The 19,086-nt window shown below is 37.4% G+C and overlaps 1 protein-coding gene across 19 annotated transcripts in view; it reads right to left on the bottom strand.

Annotated features, from left to right (window-relative positions):
* C8H8orf34 (chromosome 8 C8orf34 homolog) overlaps window positions 1-19,086 on the bottom strand; it is a 496,138-nt gene that overhangs the window by 335,010 nt on the left and 142,042 nt on the right. For all 19 annotated transcript variants that reach the window (XR_012416463.1, XR_012416464.1, XR_012416465.1 and 16 more), the window contains one exon: window positions 11,988-12,016. Coding sequence is in view for 16 of the 19 variants with exons in the window: in XM_065519322.2 (XP_065375394.1) it covers window positions 11,988-12,016 (29 nt within the window). In the remaining 3 variants the exon portion in view is untranslated. The remainder of the gene's footprint in view (window positions 1-11,987; window positions 12,017-19,086) is intronic.

The following is a 19,086-nucleotide window of genomic DNA, read 5'->3' as shown; positions in this document are numbered from 1 at the left end:
ATTTTATTTAATGGGCTATAACACATTATCATCATCATTTTTTTTAATGCTTGAATTTTCCCAGATTTTGCCAGGAGAAGCCCTGATAATCTGGTTCCTGTATCCTTTTGACAAGTCCCATCATTATTTGAATGTATCTTTGCTTTCTGGCACTAAAAAATATTCCAACTATGCAGCCATAAAACAGAACAAAATCCTGTCCTTTGCAACAACATGGATGCAGCTGGAGGCCATTATCCTAAGCCAATTAATGCAGGAACAGATAAGCAAATACCACATGTTCTCACTTATAAGTGGGAGCTAAGCATTAGGCACACATGGCCATAAAGATGGGAACAATAGACACTGGGGACTATTAGAGTGGGGAGAGAAAAAGAGGGGCAAGTGCTGAAAAACTACTCATTGGATACTATGTTCACTACCTGGTTGATGGGATCTTTCATACCCCAAACCTCAGTGTCACACAATACACTCATATAACAAACCTGCACATGTACCCCCCGAAGTTATTTGTTAAAAAAGATATTCCAGACTCAACTTGTACTTTCTTAGTACAGTCCCAAATTCAGCCATTTCTCCAAGGAGACTTGGTTCCTTTTAAAAGAAAATGCTATTTAGAAAACAGTATCTGGCCTCTAGTTGTGCTCACTGCCACTAGAATGTGCATTTTATTTTTTAAAAGAAAAAAATACTGAGTTCTTCATGATATTTCTGATTTGAAATCAGGATTATAATATTTTTACTTAAATTTATTGACCGTACATATATATATTTCCTTTCCCCTATGCCAAAAATTCTAGTTCTTAAAGATACCAACATAAGTACTTCTTCTGTATATCATGCAAAGCACACACAACAGTTTCATTATAATTATATCAGCACTATCATTAACAACACGATTACTAAAAACACTTTAAGACTGTGGTGCTGTTCTGCCTGTCCTTAGAGTACCTTCCACTAGAGACAATCAAATCACTGTTGATAATGGCTTAGAGTAATTCATCTCAGCGTGTTTATGCAAAAAATTGAAATGCAGTTGTGCTCATTTGTTTCAGTTTGTTTTGGATAATAAGAAATTACTCTTTTAAGATTTAACTTTGTTTTTAAATTGTATAGAATATTTAAATTGTTCCAAAGTCAAATATTCAAAATTCTAAGAGGCAAGCTTCTATCCCTATCTTACTCTCTTTACCTTTCTTTATTTCTACCCCCATACCATCTCTTCTGCCATAGGCAACTTTTAAAAACAATTTGATGTGTGTGCACATGCATGTGGGTGTGTGTATTTTACAGTAGGGCAGGTTTTGCTATTGTTGTTTGGGTTTTCATAGAAGCAAACTTGGGCTGGGCGTGGTGGCTCATGCCTGTAATCCCAGCACTTTGGGAGGCTGAGTGGATCAGCTGAGGTTGGGAGGTCGAGACCAGCCTGACCAACATGGAGAAACCCCATCTCTACTAAAAATACAAAATTAGCTGGGGGTGGTGGTGCATGCCTGTAATTCCAGCTACTTGGGAGGCTGAGGCAGGAGAATCGCTTGAACCCGGGAGGTAGAAGTTGCGGTGATCCAAGATCGCACCATTGCACTCCAGCCTGGGCAACAAGAGTGAAACTCCATTTCTGCCCCCACCCCCCAAAAAATAGAATCAAATATGCATCTATATTTTCATTACACTTACTTAGATGAATGGTAGCATACTAAAAACATATTTCTGTCCCTTCCTTTATTCATTTAGCAATATATTATCCCAGGGGTCATTCCTTAATACATAGAGATATTATTTCATTTGTATAGCTGTATAGTCCTCTCTTGTGTGGATATACTGTAATTATCCAGTATTTTTATTTTAATGGACATTTCATTTTTTCTACTCTTTTGTTATTAAAATAGTATGACAAGGTACAGTCACACATATAGGTCTTTTTGTATTTTTGCCAGTGTGTCTTCAGAATAGATTCATAGAAATGGGATCATTTCGTCAAAGAATAATTGCACATATAATGTACTAGATATTGTAAAATTTCCCTGCATAGTGTTTGCAGCATTTTGGATTCCCACCAGCAATGTGTGAAATTGTCTGTTTCCAGTGCCTCATCAACACAGTATCTGACAAATGGGGATTTCTGTTAATCTGACAGGTAAGCAGTAATGCATAATTTGCATTTCTCGTGTTTTGAGCAAAGTTGAGCATCTTTCTATATAGTTAAGAAGGATTTTTTCTACAAACAATCTCCTTATATGGCTCATTTGTAGTGGAATTTAGGTCTTTTATTCTCTGCTTTTAGAAGCTCCCTACAATTAGAATTATTAAGTTCTGTCTGTGATATAAACTGCAAATATTTTTCTTGGGTTGTCACTTTCCATGTTTTATTTTTGAGAGACAAACATGGACCACAACCATGCTGAGAGAACTCTGAGCGAAGTTTACATGGCTATCTTTGTTAGTATTTGAACTTTTACCTGATAAACATCAAACATATGACCAACATAGGATATAAAGCAGTTCTACAGATATTTTCCTACTGCCCAAAATATATAATGCACATGTAGGTCACACGTGAGTAGGCAAGAGATTCTGGAACACAGAAACAAGACAACAGGATCACAGCAATTACAGTATGCTCTGCTAGAACATTCTCCAATTACTGACCAAAAAAAGCAATAAAACTCAGATTTGTCTGCCTGGGGAGAAATAAACAGAAATAGAGAGTAAATAGCAAAACAAAGCTATCTGGTGAAAAGACATCCTTACTTGGAAGAAGTTAAGATTTTGCCCCTTCCATAGGGTGTACTTAGTGAGGCAAGCGTCAAGCGGCCTGACAGCCCATGGCACACTGTCTATGGCTGATGTCAATGGTACACATAGAGCCAGTGTGAAGCAACTTAAAATAGGCCCTCCTTGAGCTTCTTAACGTTTTAGAAAGGCAAGGTTGCATAGCAATTAAGTAAATAAGTTTTGAAGGTAAATTGATGCTCAAATTTGAATTGTGCATTATATTACGTCTCTCTTAAATTTGCTCAACTCACCAAACTCTCTGGGCTTCTATTTTCTTACGTATAAAATGGAGATCATGAGAGCTTTCTCATGGGGTTATTGTGAGTATAAGTGAGAATGTGTCCTCAAAGCACTTAGCTGTCACACTACATGCTTGATAACTACAGTCTTCATGAACTGCCTATTGAGTCTATTACATGGGGTCATATATATTTATCTTTCATGGTAAAGCAATTTTTGTGAGCATGCACATTATACTATCTTAAGTCTCTTTCTTAAGAGAAAAATATCTTCTTTTTAAGACACTCTTCTGTCTTAACTCTCTTAACTACTTAATAAAAACAATAAAAACAGAGCTCTTAAGGTAATAGAATAACAAAGAAATGTCTTGTGGTAGGAAAACCAGCAAAAGGCCACAAAAGGCAGAACAACATAAACAGATAAACAAATTTTTAGTAATTTCTGGCTAGTTATTTACCCAGTAATTATTTAACAAAAGCTTAGCATGGGCTATACAACAGTATCCACTGTGGACAAAAAGTTTCTAGTAATAAACATAGCAATTATTAATTGAATAATTACCCTACACTAGGCACAAAGACAGGAAATGTAATGACATAACCAATTGCAGAGATTGAGAGTGTAGACTCTGGACTGTTAAACTGTCTGGGTTTCAGTTCTAGCTCCTCCACTTACTACGTGACAAAGAGGAGCTTATAAAATTCCAAGTGCTTCTGTTATTCCATCTATTAAATGGTGGATAATAGCACCTGTCTCATAAATATGATATAATTGTTAAGAGCCATGGACTCTGGAGCTAATTGGCTGTGCTTTGTGCTCCACTCCTATTTTCTTTTTATGTGACTTCTGCTAAGTTTATTAACCTCTGCGTCCCAATTTCCTCACCTGTCAAATGTGGATAATAGTCCCGATTTCCCAAGATATTAGTAAATACTAAATAAGATAATGCAAGCAAATAATGTAGAACGCTATCTGGCATAATAAGTTCTCAATAAATGTTAACTATGTTTATAAGATAAAATGGCATAATCTATATAAAATGCTTAGCCCAAGGTCTAGAATTTAGTATGCACTAAATAGTACATTGTTATTATTGTGTGTGTGTGTATATATATATAATTATTGTTACACGTCTATTTAAAGTTTCAAGGGCTAGAAACAGACTCACTACCACTCAATATGTAATAAGAGCTAAAGACAGCAGTATTTCTGATGAGTTGCCCAAAAGATATACAGACTGCCTATGGCACTAAATACTCTAAAATATACCCCAGTCTAAAGCCAGAACATCAGCATCAGGGAGGACTGTCCTGTACTTCACTATTGAGACCTCCAGTGGAATTGTTCTAACTAAAGTTTACTTTTGCTTTATGACATCTGCTTAGGTCAGTAGACATTATTCTAAGAGTGCCTATGAATGTACTGATGTTATAAAGAATATATACACACACACACATATATATATAGAGACGCACACAAATATATATACACACACACATATATATATACACACACATATATATATACACACACACACATATATATGTGTGTGTATATATATATATATTTTTTGATATGGAGTCTCACTCTGTCACCCAGGCTGGAGTGCAGTGGTGTGATCTCCGCTCACTGCAACTTCCGCCTCCCACGTTCAAGGGGTTCTCCTGCCTCAGCCTCCCAAGTAGCTGGGATTACAAATGCCTGCCACCATGCCCGAAAATTTTTTGTATTTTTAGTAGACACAGGGTTTCACCATGTTGGCCAAGCTGCTCTCAAACACCTGACCTCAAGTGACCCACCTCCCTGGCCTCCCAAAGTGCTGGGATTACAGGCGTGAGCCACTGTGCCCAGCCTAAGACTATATTTTTTAGTTATGGAAAAATCATAACATAAAATTCACCATCTTAACCATTTTTAGTGTATAGTTCAACTATGTTAAGTTTATTTACGTTGTTGTGCAGCCAATCTCTGTGCAAACCAATGTTGGGCAGACATCTTTCATCTTGCAAAATGAAACTCTACACTCCTTAAACAATAACTTCCCATTTCCCCCTCCCTTCAGCTCATGACAACCACCGTTACACTGTTTCTGTAATTTGGATTACTCTAAATACTTCAGATAAGTAGAATCATGCAGATGATCATCTGGTAGATACCAGAGAGTCAAGAAAAAAAATTCAACAAGATTTTGCTTTAGGAAGAATCTTCTTGTGGTATGTCTTAGATAGTTTTCCCTAGAATGAGATGCTGAGAAAGTGATTTATTGAGGAGTTCTCTCAAGTGAAACCTATAAAAGAATGAGGGAACCAGGAGAAGACAAGGAAATAAGCACATAAACACCCAACAGTCATAGCAGCTGAAGGATAGGTCACACCGCCCTAGTGGAGGGAAATTGGGCAGGCACCAATTTGTCTTTTTATGACTGGCTTATTTCAATTAGCATAAGGTCCTCGAGGTTCAGCCATGTTGTAGCATGGGACACTATTTCCTTCTTTCTGAAGGCTGAACACTATTCCATTGTATATATATACTGCATTTTGTTTATCCATTCATCTGTCAGTGAACACTTGGTTGCTTTCACCTCTTGGCCATTGTGAATAATGCTGCTATGAACATGGGTGTCCAATTATTTCCTATAGATCTTACTTTTAATTCTTTTGGATATATACTTAGAAGTGGGATTGCTTCATAATATGGTATCTTAGTTCATTCCTGCTGCTGTAACAAAATAACTTGAACTAGGTTAATGTATAATAACATAAATTTATTTTTTATAATTTTGGAAACTGGGAAGTCCAGATCAAGGTGCTAGCAGATTCAGTGTCTGAATCTGAAGGTGAGAGCATGCCGTTTATCTCTGAGTTGAGCCATCTTGCTGCATGCTCACATGGCGGAGAGGAAGCAGAAGAACCAAACAGGCTTCCTCAAGCCGTTTCATAAGGGCACTAATCTCATTTATGAGGGTGGATCCCTCATGGCCTAACCACCTCCTAAAGACCCTGCTTCTTAATACTTTTGCAATGGGGATTACATATCAATATGAATTTTGGAAAGATACAAACATTCAAACCATAACAGATGGTATTTTTATTTTTAACTTTTTAAGGAACTGCTATACTATTTTCTGTTATGGCTGCACCATTTTACATTCCCACAAACAGTGCACACAGTCCCACTCTTTCCATATCCTCACCAACACTTGCTATTTTTTCATTTTGTTTGTTGTTTATTTTCTGATAGTGGCCATCCTAATGGGTCTCAGAGGGTATCTCATCGCATTTTTTTTCCCCTCTGGTGATTAGTGATATGGAGCATCTTTTCAGATGCCTGTTGATCATTTGTACATCATCTTTAGAGAAATGTCTATTCAAACCCTTTGCCCATTTTTTAATTGAGTAATTAGTTTTTGTTGTTGAGTTATAGGAGTTATTTATATATTCTGGATATTAACTTCTTATCAGATGTATAATTTGTGAGTGTTGGGTCCTTTGATGCATAGAAGTGTAATGATATTTTGAGGGTATCAATGCCTACATTATACAGCATCTTTTTCAGCAGGAGGTTATAGTGATCCTCCGTTCTCTTCCCTTTGAAATGTTTTCCCATATACTTCTCAGAAATATTTTATATTGTGGATATTTTAGTTTAAATTACTTTCCATAATAAATTAATGTTAGTTTTAATAGTCACTAAAACCATCTGCAATTTACAGAGAAGGTAACTAAATTTCAGCATCCGGAAGTAACTTCCTGAAGGCCATGTAGTTAGTAAATGGCAGATGCCAAGATTCAATCCAGCCTTTCTGTGGATTTTTTCAGAATACTAGGCTACTTCTTCAAGCAGTGAACACAAACTGTGTCATTTGTGATGCAGTCACTGTGCTTGCTAAAGGATCCTGGCAGGTGAGCTCACTTTCTGCAGGGCTGACTAGGGAGGCTGGAACTTGAAGGAGGGATCACAGTTAGAGAAAGAAAAGGGAATGACATGAACAAAAATGTGAAAATAAACAAAAGTATGACCTAGAAGTACTGTCTGCTGGCTACTTTACCCTATTTCTTGTTGAGTACAATACAGTTTGGATAGAAAAAAGAAGGAAATCAATCATAAGAGATAGATGAGAGCCACGACATGGAGACTGTTAATTCTAGTCTTAGAAATTTGGACTTGAGTCTGGCATGGTGGGTCACGCACAAAATCCCTGCTCCTTGGGAGGCTGAGAAGAAAGGATTGTTTAAGGCCAGGAGTTCGAGACTAGCCTGAGCAACATAGGAAGACCCTTTCTCTAAAAAAATTAAAAAATCAGCTGTGCATGGTGGCACATGTTCATAGTCCCAGCTACTCAAGAGGCTGAGGTGGGAGGGTCATTTGAGCCCAGGAGATCAAGATTGTAGTGAGCTATGATCACAGCACTGCACACCAGCCTGGGTGACAAAGCAAGATCCTGTCTCCATTAAAAATAAAATAAATAAAAGAAAAACGGCTAAAAAAGGAATTTCTGTTTAATTTGGTAGATACCAGAGAGTCAATAAAAAAATTTCAACAAGATTTTGCTTTAGGAAGAATCTTCTTGTGGCATGTCTTAGGTAGTTTTCCCTAGAATGAGATGCTGAGAAGTGAGTTCTTGAGTTCTCTCAAGTGAAACCTATAAAAGAATGAGGCAACCAGGAGAAGACAAGAAAAGAAGCGCATAAACACCCAACACTCAGCAACTGAAGGATAGGTCACACCGCCCTAGTGGAGGGAAACTGGGCAGGTACCAATCATGTCTACTATGTGGCATTTTGAAGGATGAATTGGAATCATGGGAGCTTGAAGAACCACATACAGATATAAAAGGTACTACCATTTGAACTTGGATAGTGGCTGTGTGGGCAGAATGATGACTTCCCAGAGATGTTCATGTCCTAATACCCGAAACCTGTGAATATGTTCCATTACAAATGAATGAATATTTACATTTCTATATGTAATTAGTTACATAATTACATGTGCATAAATATGCAAAGGGACTTTGCATGATTAAGATTAAAGATCTTGAGATAGAGAGATTATCTGCATTAGCCAGGTGGCCTCAAGCTAACATGATTCCATAAATAGGGAGAGTTGTTCCTGGCTGAAGTTAGAGACAGAAAGATGTTGCTGGTTTTGAAGGCATAACAAGGGGGCCACATACTAGAGGAATACAAGCAGCCCTAGAAGCTGGAAAAGATAAAGAAACAGATTTCCCCTGTAATGGAAAGAAAGCAGCCCTGATTGCACCTTGACTTTGTTTAGCTCAGGGAAACTCATGTTCAACTTTGAAACTACAGAGCTGTAAGATAATAAATTTGTGTTGTTTTAAGGTGTCACAGCAGCAACAGAAAGCCAATACAGTAGTCATATAAGAGAAAGAAAAAGGTTAATGACTAAGGAATTGGTAAGAGTTCCCACAACTTAAAAAAAAAAAAAAACTTAAAAAAAGTTAACCTCTGTTTCATTTTATTTCTTTATTTTAAACAGAATTAGTGATTCTTATTACCTTTCTCAGAGTTCACAAAGTAATGTAAAAGGCCATGAAAAAATGATTTCAATGAAATTATAACTGAATTAGAAAATGATGGTTAAAAAATTCCATATTTTGTAAAGGTTAAGAAAAACATATATTTAGTGAATCCCCAAAATTGTTAAGAGTAAAAGGAAGAAGCTGTATTTACTACTACATTAAAGACATATGTACCAGGTGAATACTAACTGCAAACCATTCCGATTGGCTGTTTTTCAGTGGCTGCCTCCCTGAGATTCATTTTCTTATTCAGGAAAATTCAGGACTGTGAGCTTCATGGTCACCAGAGGGTGCTATGGGACAGGCTCTCCCACTCCTCGAAGGGTGATTGCCAGACAGGCAAAGAATGGTCGCAATGTCTCTGGAAGTCTGTGACTCTTTTCTGTTATCTGGCATTCTGCAAAAATCAGATGTGAAAGTGGGGTCGATTTTTTTTTTTTTTTTGCACTGAAATTTTTTTTTTTAAATGGAAAGTTATTTATGACAAACTTTTGGCATCTTCCTCAATAAAAATTAAAAATAATAAATGTGCAATAAAATTTAGCAGTTTCCACAAAGTCTTCAAAAAATAGGAATATTAGGTAAGTAAATGAAAATCATCAGTGTCATACAATTTAGTTAAATGGATATTCCCCTGAGCTAGTGCTAGGAAGAGAGGGGGTGTGAGGGAGAAGGCTATGTCCTGAGGCTGACACTTAACTGAGTGTCAGAGCATCCATAATTTATCCTGTGAGGGTTATATCTGTTTCAGTTCCAAGAACAGTTAAAATTCTTTAGCTCATCAACAAAGGTGTGGACACCAAAGCCGCTGCAAGTCAGAGCTCAGAAAAAAAAAGAGAAGGACAAGAGCCAAGCACAGTAACAACCCCATACAAGCTAATTTATGACTCAGGCAGCCAGGGTTTTGCAGAATTTATTACAAGGAGCAAATGAACCTAGAAATGGTGATGGTTATATCTTTGTACTTAAAATGAACATAGATCATAACAGCAAGAGGAGGAATTATTACACTTCTGCAAACTGTAAGGAAACTCATGGCATAAGAAGGAGACCAGCTGGGGTGAGACAATGACAGGCACACAGAGGGGGTCTAGAAAAGCAGAACAAAGCTGGGAAGGCATGCCTACCACTTATATACTTGCCACTGTGTATGGTCAACGTGGAGTTCTGCCTGGAGTCGGTACAGATGATGATGAAACTAATTCTAAAATATTATGATGGTTTGTTTATTAAAGGAAATAGATATTTAAGAAAATACTCATAAATTATATTTTTTAGTGAGTTAGAAATACATTCTTCTGGTACAAAATTCAAAAGGTGTTATATTATATTTGGAGTAGAATAATAGCTTTATGGTTTTTGCAAAAATAATACAATTATTACATAGTAGCTTACTGTTTTAAAATGTCAGGATTTATATGATGTTATTTTTTGTAGAGGTGGAGCATCCCTAATTTGAAAATCTGAAATGCTCCAAAAGCTGAAACTTTTTGAGCATTTACGTGACGTCACAAGTAGAGCATTTTATACTTGACCTCAGGTGATGAGTCACAGTGAAAACCCAGTCAAGACTTTGTTTCACGCACAAAGTTACTAAGAATATTGCATAAAATTACCTCCAAGTGATGTGTATAAGATGTATATGAAACATAAATGAATTTTGTTTTAGACTTTGGTCCTAGCCCCATGATATCTCTTTATATATATATGAGTGTTCCAAAATCCAAAAAGCCACCTGAAATTCAAAACACTTCTTGCCCCAAGTATTTTGGATAAGGTGTATGCAATCTGTACAATACTTTCTATCATATATTATGTATATACCTAGTCTCCAAGCCACATTTCAATATATTTTCTGTCTCAAAAGATATCTAGAGCAGTGTTCACCAAATATTGATGATGGCTATTTCTACATGCTTCTCTCTTTCCAGCTACACATCTGATGTTAGAGATTTTTTTCAGCCAAAACAACATATCACAACAGATTGAATGCAGAAGCAGATATGAAAATGTGGCAGTTTTTTAATCAGCCATACATTAAAGAGATTTTCAAAATGTAAACAATGCAACTTTCTTACTAACATTTTGTTTTAGAATATAAAAGTATTTTTCCTAAAAATGTTATTTGTGTTAGGGTAATGGTTTAATCACCGCTATTTAAAAAAAAAAAAACATGTAAATTTCTTTTTTTTTTTTTTTTTTGAGACGGAGTCTCGCTGTGTCTCCCAGGCTGGAGTGCAGTGGCGTGATCTCGGCTCACTGCAAGCTCCGCCTCCCGGGTTCACGCCATTCTCCCGCCTCAGCCTCCCAAGTAGCTGAGACTACAGGCGCCCGCCACCACGCCCGGCTAGTTTTTTTTTTTTTTGTATTTTTAGTAGAGACGGGGTTTCACCATGTTAGCCAGGATAGTCTCGATCTCCTGACCTCGTGATCCACCTGCCTCGGCCTCCCAAAGTGCTGGGATTACAGGCTTGAGCCACCGCGCCTGGCCGTAAATTTCTTATTAGTTTAAATGTTTAACGTTTAGATATCTAATATCAATATATTATCAACACAAGAATCTAATATTGATAGATATAATCCATATAAATCAAGGCTCTTTGGGGTCCTCTCTAATTTTCAACAATGTAAAGGGTTTTTGAGACTAAAAAAATGAGAACATGAATAGTTATAAATCAAATCTCTCTCATAAGCAACAACTCATATAAACATGTTTAATAGGCAACTCAAAATAAACAATCTAAATGAGAACTCTTGATGTTATCCAAACCTGACAGATTTGATTTTTTCCTAGTTTTTCTAATTGTAGTAAGTGGTACCACAATTGACCTAGTTGCTCATCTCCCAAACCTAGCAGCCCATCATTGACTGATTTGTTCCGCAATTTCCCACATCCAATCCATTAGCAAGTTCCAGTGACACAACTGTAGAAATATATTCCTAATCACACCACTTCTCATCACCATCACAACTACTACTCCACTTCAAAGCACCATCATAGTCTCTTGGCATCTTGGAAAATTAAAATAAACAAACAAAAAGCTTTATTGGTAAGGTTTCCAAAGAGGAGCTATCAAAAAATACAATGTTTTCCATATCATTATCATTTAGGTACAAATGGAATAAAATAATTTACATAATATAGTGTTATGAGTTTTTATTTTGCAATATAGTGATTCAGTGATTATAGTGATTCCATTTTCTCTAACCAAATTCTAAAGGCCTTGACTCAAAAGAGTAGGTGATACATATTTAATGGAATAGCTTTCATAAAACAGTATGTATTTAACTTTCAAAGTTTTAAAATGTTAGCACCAAATAAATTATACTTGAACATTTTGTATGTTTCAGAAAATTTATTTATATTGAGACAGTGGAATAAAAGGTAAGTTCTACATTTTCTTTTCACCAGATGTATAGTTCAACTTACCTTATCGAGTTCATCTGAAATTGCAATACCTGGGATTTAAAAGAGATTTATAAAAAAAAGTTTTAGAAGCAATCTTTAGTAACCTAATGTTCAAAACAAACTTTCTATTTGTAAAAGCAGTGCATTTCCTATTCTATTTTTTTCTTTTTATTAGTGCTTCAAAATAATGTGGCACATCGTTTTTACCAATGAAAACAAATTAGGAATTTAAGTCAACTATAACAGCTATGAACTTCTGAAGCAATGCAAATGATGCAACAAAAACAAAGCAGTGCCATATTCCTTGTAGGTTGTTAAAGGCAGAACAAACATGCAAATATGATTGTAGAGATATCATTTTTAGGTTATGATGACAATAAAGTATAACTTAGCCTGTTACTATTTTGCTCCTTGTTAAGAATTTAGACTCCCAGAATAATTAGATATTAAGGCAGAATGGTGGTCCAAGATGATTTATTCTAATGTCTTTATTTTGTGGATGAGGAAATAGACGAGAAAGTTTAAAGAATTTTCCCACAGTCCCTCAGATTGACAGCTCCTTGAGCCAATGCATAAATGATTCCTCCTCATAAGTTTCTTCCCCACCATCCACATATTTCTCACTGCACATCAGTCTAATTTCTGTCTTTATCCTTTCTCCAAAATTATTGTAAGTCAGCAATGTAAAAAGTTTAGTCCTTAATTTCTCTGTGATGATACACTATCAATTCCTCTTTATTGAAATGCTATCCTCTCTTTTCTGTGCTCCTTTGTCTCCTTCAGAGGAATCCTCTTTTTTGTAGGCATAGGGGTCCTTTCCTGAAATGGCAAGGGCTCTTTGCTGAGCTGTCTTTTCTTCTCATTTGTTATACTTCTCTTGATAATCTACTGCATACCTTTGATATTTTTATTTCTCTATATGGCACAGCTTTACTGCCAGCACAGACTTTCTTCCTGAGCTAATTGTTGAATTCTTGTGGGCATTCCATTCTCAACTTGTCAGACTAAAGACATCATCCTCCCAATTCACTCTCCATTTTATTCTTTTGAACAATGGGGCTGAACTTCAGCACTGTGGCAGGGCACTGGAGCAGCTCTCAGATTCAGGGCACAGATCAAAGGGGGGTTGTTGTCAAACCCCAGTAGGGAATGAGCCAAGAGATAAGGAAAGGCCTAAAGTTTGAAGCCCAGGAGAACTTGGAGAAAATGAGAATAGGAATTGAAGCTGAAGTTCAGCAGACTACAAAGCACAAGAAAGAATGAGTTGGGTTGGAAAAGAGAACCTGAAAACAGCCTCAGGATAATGAACCTGAGTAAAAAGAGCATGTTACAGGGTTCAGATCCCCTGCCTGTCTCAGGGATAGACGTGGAGGGTGTAAATGATATTTTATTAGTTCTTATATCATCTCCCACACCACTAACCTAATGAATCAATTATACACAAAGCCAAAAAAGTACACACAACTTCATCTCAGTAAACGGCACCATTGTAGATCCCATTGTAGAAGACACTAGAAACATAGGTACATTTGGGGCTTATTCTTCAATATTCTATAAAATTCTTTTTCTTTTTTTTTTTTTGGTAGAAGTCATTGGTAACTAAGAATTTTTATGTATCACATATTAAAAGAGAGTCTAACTACCACTTCAGGGATTTTGGGTGACCAAAGCTTAACAATTATTCAAGGACTTGCTGTATTATGAAGGTAGTGCCTTCAAACGGTTAAAGGAGAAAAAGCTTTAAGGAGGGCTAGCACTGGAGCTGGGCTGTATCACTGCTGAGTGAACCGTGATGGAGAACTCAGATATGATGGCACCACAGTCAAGGGGAAGACGTAAGACTAAGAGATCTCAGAGGGCAATTATAAACATTTGTGAAGACCTAACATGAATCATTTGTGGAATGTTTGGGCTTAAAAAATATAGAGAATTACAAATGGTCATTTAGAATAACTCAGATTTTAAGAAAAGATAGGACATTTATGGGATACTAAATGGCTTATGTCACAGTCTATAGATTTAAAATACATTATTACAATTTATAAAAATCCAAACATGTCTTTTAAATGCTTCTATTTACATGTAATTTAATTCTATAAAAATGTTCCTTTCCAATATGAATTCAAGATTAAGACTGAATATCTTAAATATAAAATTTTAAAGGGCTTAGTCTATTTTAAAAGAGAGAGCATAGATAATATGAAACAAAATTCTCTTTCTCACCCAAAGTCATAAAGCGTGGATATCTGGAATTAAATAATCCATAATTCAATTATTTGGGATTTTTTACACTCTCTTAATCTCTTGATTTATTTTTATTTTTATTTACTTTTTTATTTATATATTTTTTGAGACAGAGTCTTGTCCTGTTTTCCAGGCTGGAGTGCAATGGTTGGATCTCAGCTCACTGCAACTCCTACCTCCCGGGTTCAAGCGATTCTCTTGCCTCAGCCTCTCGAGTAGCTGAGATTACAAGGGCCTGCCACTATGCCCAGCCAATTTTTGTAGTTTTAGTAGAGATGGGGCTTCACACATTGGCCAGGCTGGTTTCAAACTCCTGACTTCGTGATCCACCCGCCTCGGCCTCCCAAAGTGCTGTAATTACAGGGGTGAGTCACCACACCCAGCCCGATGTCTTGATTTTTTTTAACTTCCTGCATTATGCTCTCAGGCCTGCAAAAAGAGTTTTCTCATTTAACTTTTAGAAAGCTACCAGTTGATCTTTAAGTTTCTTTTATGCCTCATATTTATGAATCCATTATTCATAAAGATAGCAGCAATATATCACTTTTCCAGAAAGAAGCAAGAACTGGCAAGTAAGTAAAAAAGCCCTGTGAATAGTCAAAATGTGTGTCACACAGAACTTGCACATTACTCATGGGCTACCTCCTCTCAATTTGAGCAAACATATGAGCTGTTTTTCAGGGCTGGAAAATTTTAGCAGTTGAAAATGGAGATGAAGAGAAACGTTGCTTTGAAGATATATTTCAGTACTAAGAAGTAACGGACCCCAGAATAAAACCCAAACTAGCTAAATGGAAAACTCAGTTTGGAGAAAGAATTTTGCCTTTAATTATGCCAACTTGTTGGTCTGACCATATTTTGTTCAAATTCTTATTATCATATTTTCTTAAAATTTATATATTTTGATGAGTTTGCCTGAGAAATTATCCAAATAAATCTTCACTCTATTATCAGTAATTCTTTCAGCTTTCTATTATCAGTGTCAAGTTGCCTAGGGCATTTTTTTTTTTTTTACTTCTTATTTCATTTTTAATCAAAGCTTAAACAGATTAAAAACAGTTGAAAGAATTTTAATGAAACGCTTCACGGAGGCATGAAGCTCTAATGGGAACCATTTATACTGAGTAGCTAGGATATTTCTCCCAGTGTCTAGCAGAACATCCACAGCTATTCCCTGAGAAGATATTAACAACTTTTAGGCATTTTATTAACTTTTAAAAGGTATTATACTTTAAATTGAGATTCTTTTTTAAGTTTATGAAGACTGGGGATCTTCAGAAAACAGAAAACATGCAAAAGAAAACGAATTGGGTTGCTAAGATATGTTGTAAGAAAGAAAAGCCCAGGATTTGAGGGTGGGACTCTTAATGAACAATGGAACATATGGTCCTTGTAAAAGTCAAACTAGAGCTTAAAGGAAACATCCTATCAGGGTCATATGGTTTGGATTTGTGTCCCTGACCAAATCTCATGTTGAATTTTAATCCCCAGTGTTAGAGGTGGGGGCTGGTGGGAGGTGACTGGATCACAGGGATGGATTTCTCATGAATGGTTTACCACCATGTCCTTGTTGCCGCTCTCACGATAGTGAGTTCTCAAATGATGTTGTCCTTTGAAAATGCATAGAAAATGTATAGTACCTTCCCTAATCTTGTTCTTGCTTTTGCTTTCACCATTTGACTGCGAATTCCTGCTTGGCCTTGCGCCATGATCGTAAGCCCCCAGAGGCCTCCCCAAAGGCAGATGCCGGTGTTATGCTTCCTGTAGAGCTTGCAAAACCGTAAGCCAATTAAACCTCCTTTCTTATAAATTACGCAGACTCAAGTATTTATTTATAGCAATGCAAGAATGTCCCAATACACAAAGTAACCATTGCTTAGGGTAGCAATGGTGTCCAGCTGTAGGAGTGAGCTGCCTGGCAGAGAAGGGGAAAATTAGTTCTTTGAGAAACTGAGCTTCTCTTCTGGATAAAGAAGCAGTGGCTCCCACAGGCATGTCATTGGTAGACATGAATCAGGTAGAATTTCCTGATTCACCGTGGAGCAAACTTATCTAGATGCCTCCATTTGTATCATTTAGTTTATGGGCCTTTCCATTTATTCCCAACTCCAAAGAAGTCTCACTGTGCACAGGCTAAAGCAACTCCATCTTTGATGCTAATCCGCCATGTTGACTTCTGATCAACCCAATTCTGGGAATACCTCTAAGATTTCCCATTTATCTATTATTCCTTGTTTAAGAGCAGGTACTTACCATAAATCCTGCCATTAGGTCAAAACAACCTTGATGCTATTGTGCTTCAGTTGTCCTACATATCCCTTCTAAATCACGTATGCCCTTTCCCTATGGTATATAAGTCCTGGGTCTGGAAGATAATGGTGCAGGGACTCACCTTGTCTTGCAACCTCCCCAGACACACACATGGCTTCTGTTCATTAGTCCCTATTAAATGTTTCTTTCTAAATTCAACTTGCAGCCTCTTTCTTCGGCTTTTCAGCTTTCTCAGACTTTTGGGGGTATATTTGCACAGACCAGCACAGCACAAAACACATTAGTATCAGAAACTTATTTCAAACACAGTTTTCATTTTCTCATGTTTGAGTTGCCTTCTATAAGGGAAATAAGAGCTATCGGTTTCTTCAAGACTTGCATCTTTCTAGGCATCTGCTCAGCCACAGAGTTAGAATTAGGTTGTAGTTATAAGAAATGGAAGTAGCAACTCTTCAAAATTCTCTATACTTTAGCGTAATTCATTTCACAGAAGCAGGTTCAAAAACGCATATAGTATAAAATGGTACTATTTCTCTAAAACCTACTTCCCTATTGGAAAAAAATGCCAATTGTATTATAATGTAGAAAATTAGACTCCCCAATTCTTTCTTTTTTAAAGCCTTTTTTCAACTGTGAGATAAAATTCAAATACAAAAATAGAGCATATATAGCTTGGAAATATCAGTTTTTTGCTACAGCTGGCCCATACTGGCTTGTGAAAACCAACTCCCCATATTCCTTCCCAACAACTCATTCAGTAATGTCACATGGATAGCTTGAAATTAGCCATAGTGAGAATATTTACGTCATGGAAATTGACAAATGCTGAAAATCAGGGCTTATTTTCAGAGTTAGCTTACTGGCATGCCACTGAGTATAAAGAGTAATGTTAAAGCAAATACCTGTGTAAGTAGAACCTTTATCAGTAAATGGCTGATCAACAACCTCTGACAATTAGTCAATCAAAACACCCTTTAGACTGGGCACAGCAGCTCATTCCTGTAATCTTAACACTTCAGGAAGCTGAGGTGGGAGGATATCTTGAACTCAGGAGTTCGAAACCAGCCTGGGCAACATAGTGAGACCTTATCTCTACTTATATTTTAAAATACATTTTTTAAAAAACACCCTTTATACAGACTGCTAATTACTTTTAAAGAGGATTCCTGCTAGAAATTGAGGAATTTTATCCTCAATTAGTGTATTAGTTTGTTTTCACATGGCTGATAAAGACATACTTAAAACTGGGAACAAAAAGAGGTTTAACTGGACTTACAGTTCCAAATGACTGGGGAGGCCCCAGAATCATGATGGGAGACAAAAGGCACTTCTTAGATGGCAAAGGCAAGAGGAAATGAGAAAGAAGCAAAAACGGAAACCCTTGATAAACCTATTAGATCTCATGAGACTTATTCACTAGCATGAGAATAGCACAGGAAAATTTGGTCCCCATGATTCAATTGGGGACCCCTGGGTCCCTCCCACAACACGTGGGAATTCTGGAAGATACAACTGGACACAGCCAATCCATATCATTCCACCCCAGCCCCTCCAAATCTCATGTCCTCACATTTCAAAACCAATCATGCCTTCCCAACAGTCCCCCAAAATCTTAACTCATTTCAGCATTAACCCAAAAGTCCACAGTCCAAAGTCTTATCTGAGACAAGGCAAGTCCCTTCTACATATGAGCCAGTAAAATCAAAAGCAAGCTAGTTACTTCCTAGATGCAATGGGGGTACAGGTATTGGGGTATAGGTATTGGTTAAATACAGTCACTCCAAAAGGGAGAGATTGGCCAAAACAAAGGGCTTACAGAGTCCATGCAAGTCTAAAATCCAGTAGGGCAGTCAAACTTTAAAGCTCCAAAATGATCTCCTTTAACTCCATGTCTCATATCGAGTCCATGCTGATGCAAGAAGTGGGCGCACACGGTCTTAGGCAACTCTGCCCCTGTGGCTTTGCAGGGTACGCCTCCCTCCTGGCTGCTTTCATGGACTGGCTTTGAGTGTCTGTGGCTTTTCCAGGCACACGGTGCAAGCTTTTGGTGGATCTATAATTCTGCGGTCTGGAGGATGGTGGCCCTCTTCTCACAGCTCCACTAGGTGGTGCCCCAGTAGGGACTCAGTGTAGGGGCTCCAACCCCACATTTCCCTTCTACACTGACCTAGCAGAGGTTCTCCATGAGGGCCCCACCACCGAAGCAATGTTTGCCTGGGCATCCAGGTATTTCCATGCATCTTCTAAAATCTAGGAAGAGGTTCCCAAACCTCAGTTCTTGACTTCTGTGCACTCGCAGGCTCAACACCACATGAAAGCTGCCAAGGCTTGGGGCTTACACCCTCTGAAGCCAAAACCCACATTGTACGTTGGCCTCTTTCAGCTACAGCTGGGACACAGGGCTCCTCATGCACACAACACGGGGACCCTGGATCTGGCCCACGAAATTACATCTTCCTCCTGGGCCTCTGGGCCTGTGATGGGAGGGCCTGTCATGAAAGTCTCTGACATGACCTGAAGACATTTTGCCCTGTGGTCTTGGGGATTAACAACAGGCTCCTGGCCAAGTATGCAAATTTTTACAGCCAGCTTGAATTTCTCCCCA

The sequence above is a fragment of the Macaca fascicularis genome, chromosome 8, assembly GCF_037993035.2.
Source record: "Macaca fascicularis isolate 582-1 chromosome 8, T2T-MFA8v1.1".
Lineage (NCBI taxonomy): Eukaryota > Metazoa > Chordata > Mammalia > Primates > Cercopithecidae > Macaca > Macaca fascicularis.
The sequence above is the reverse complement of the archived record's forward strand: the minus strand, read 5'-3'. Positions and strand labels throughout refer to the sequence as shown.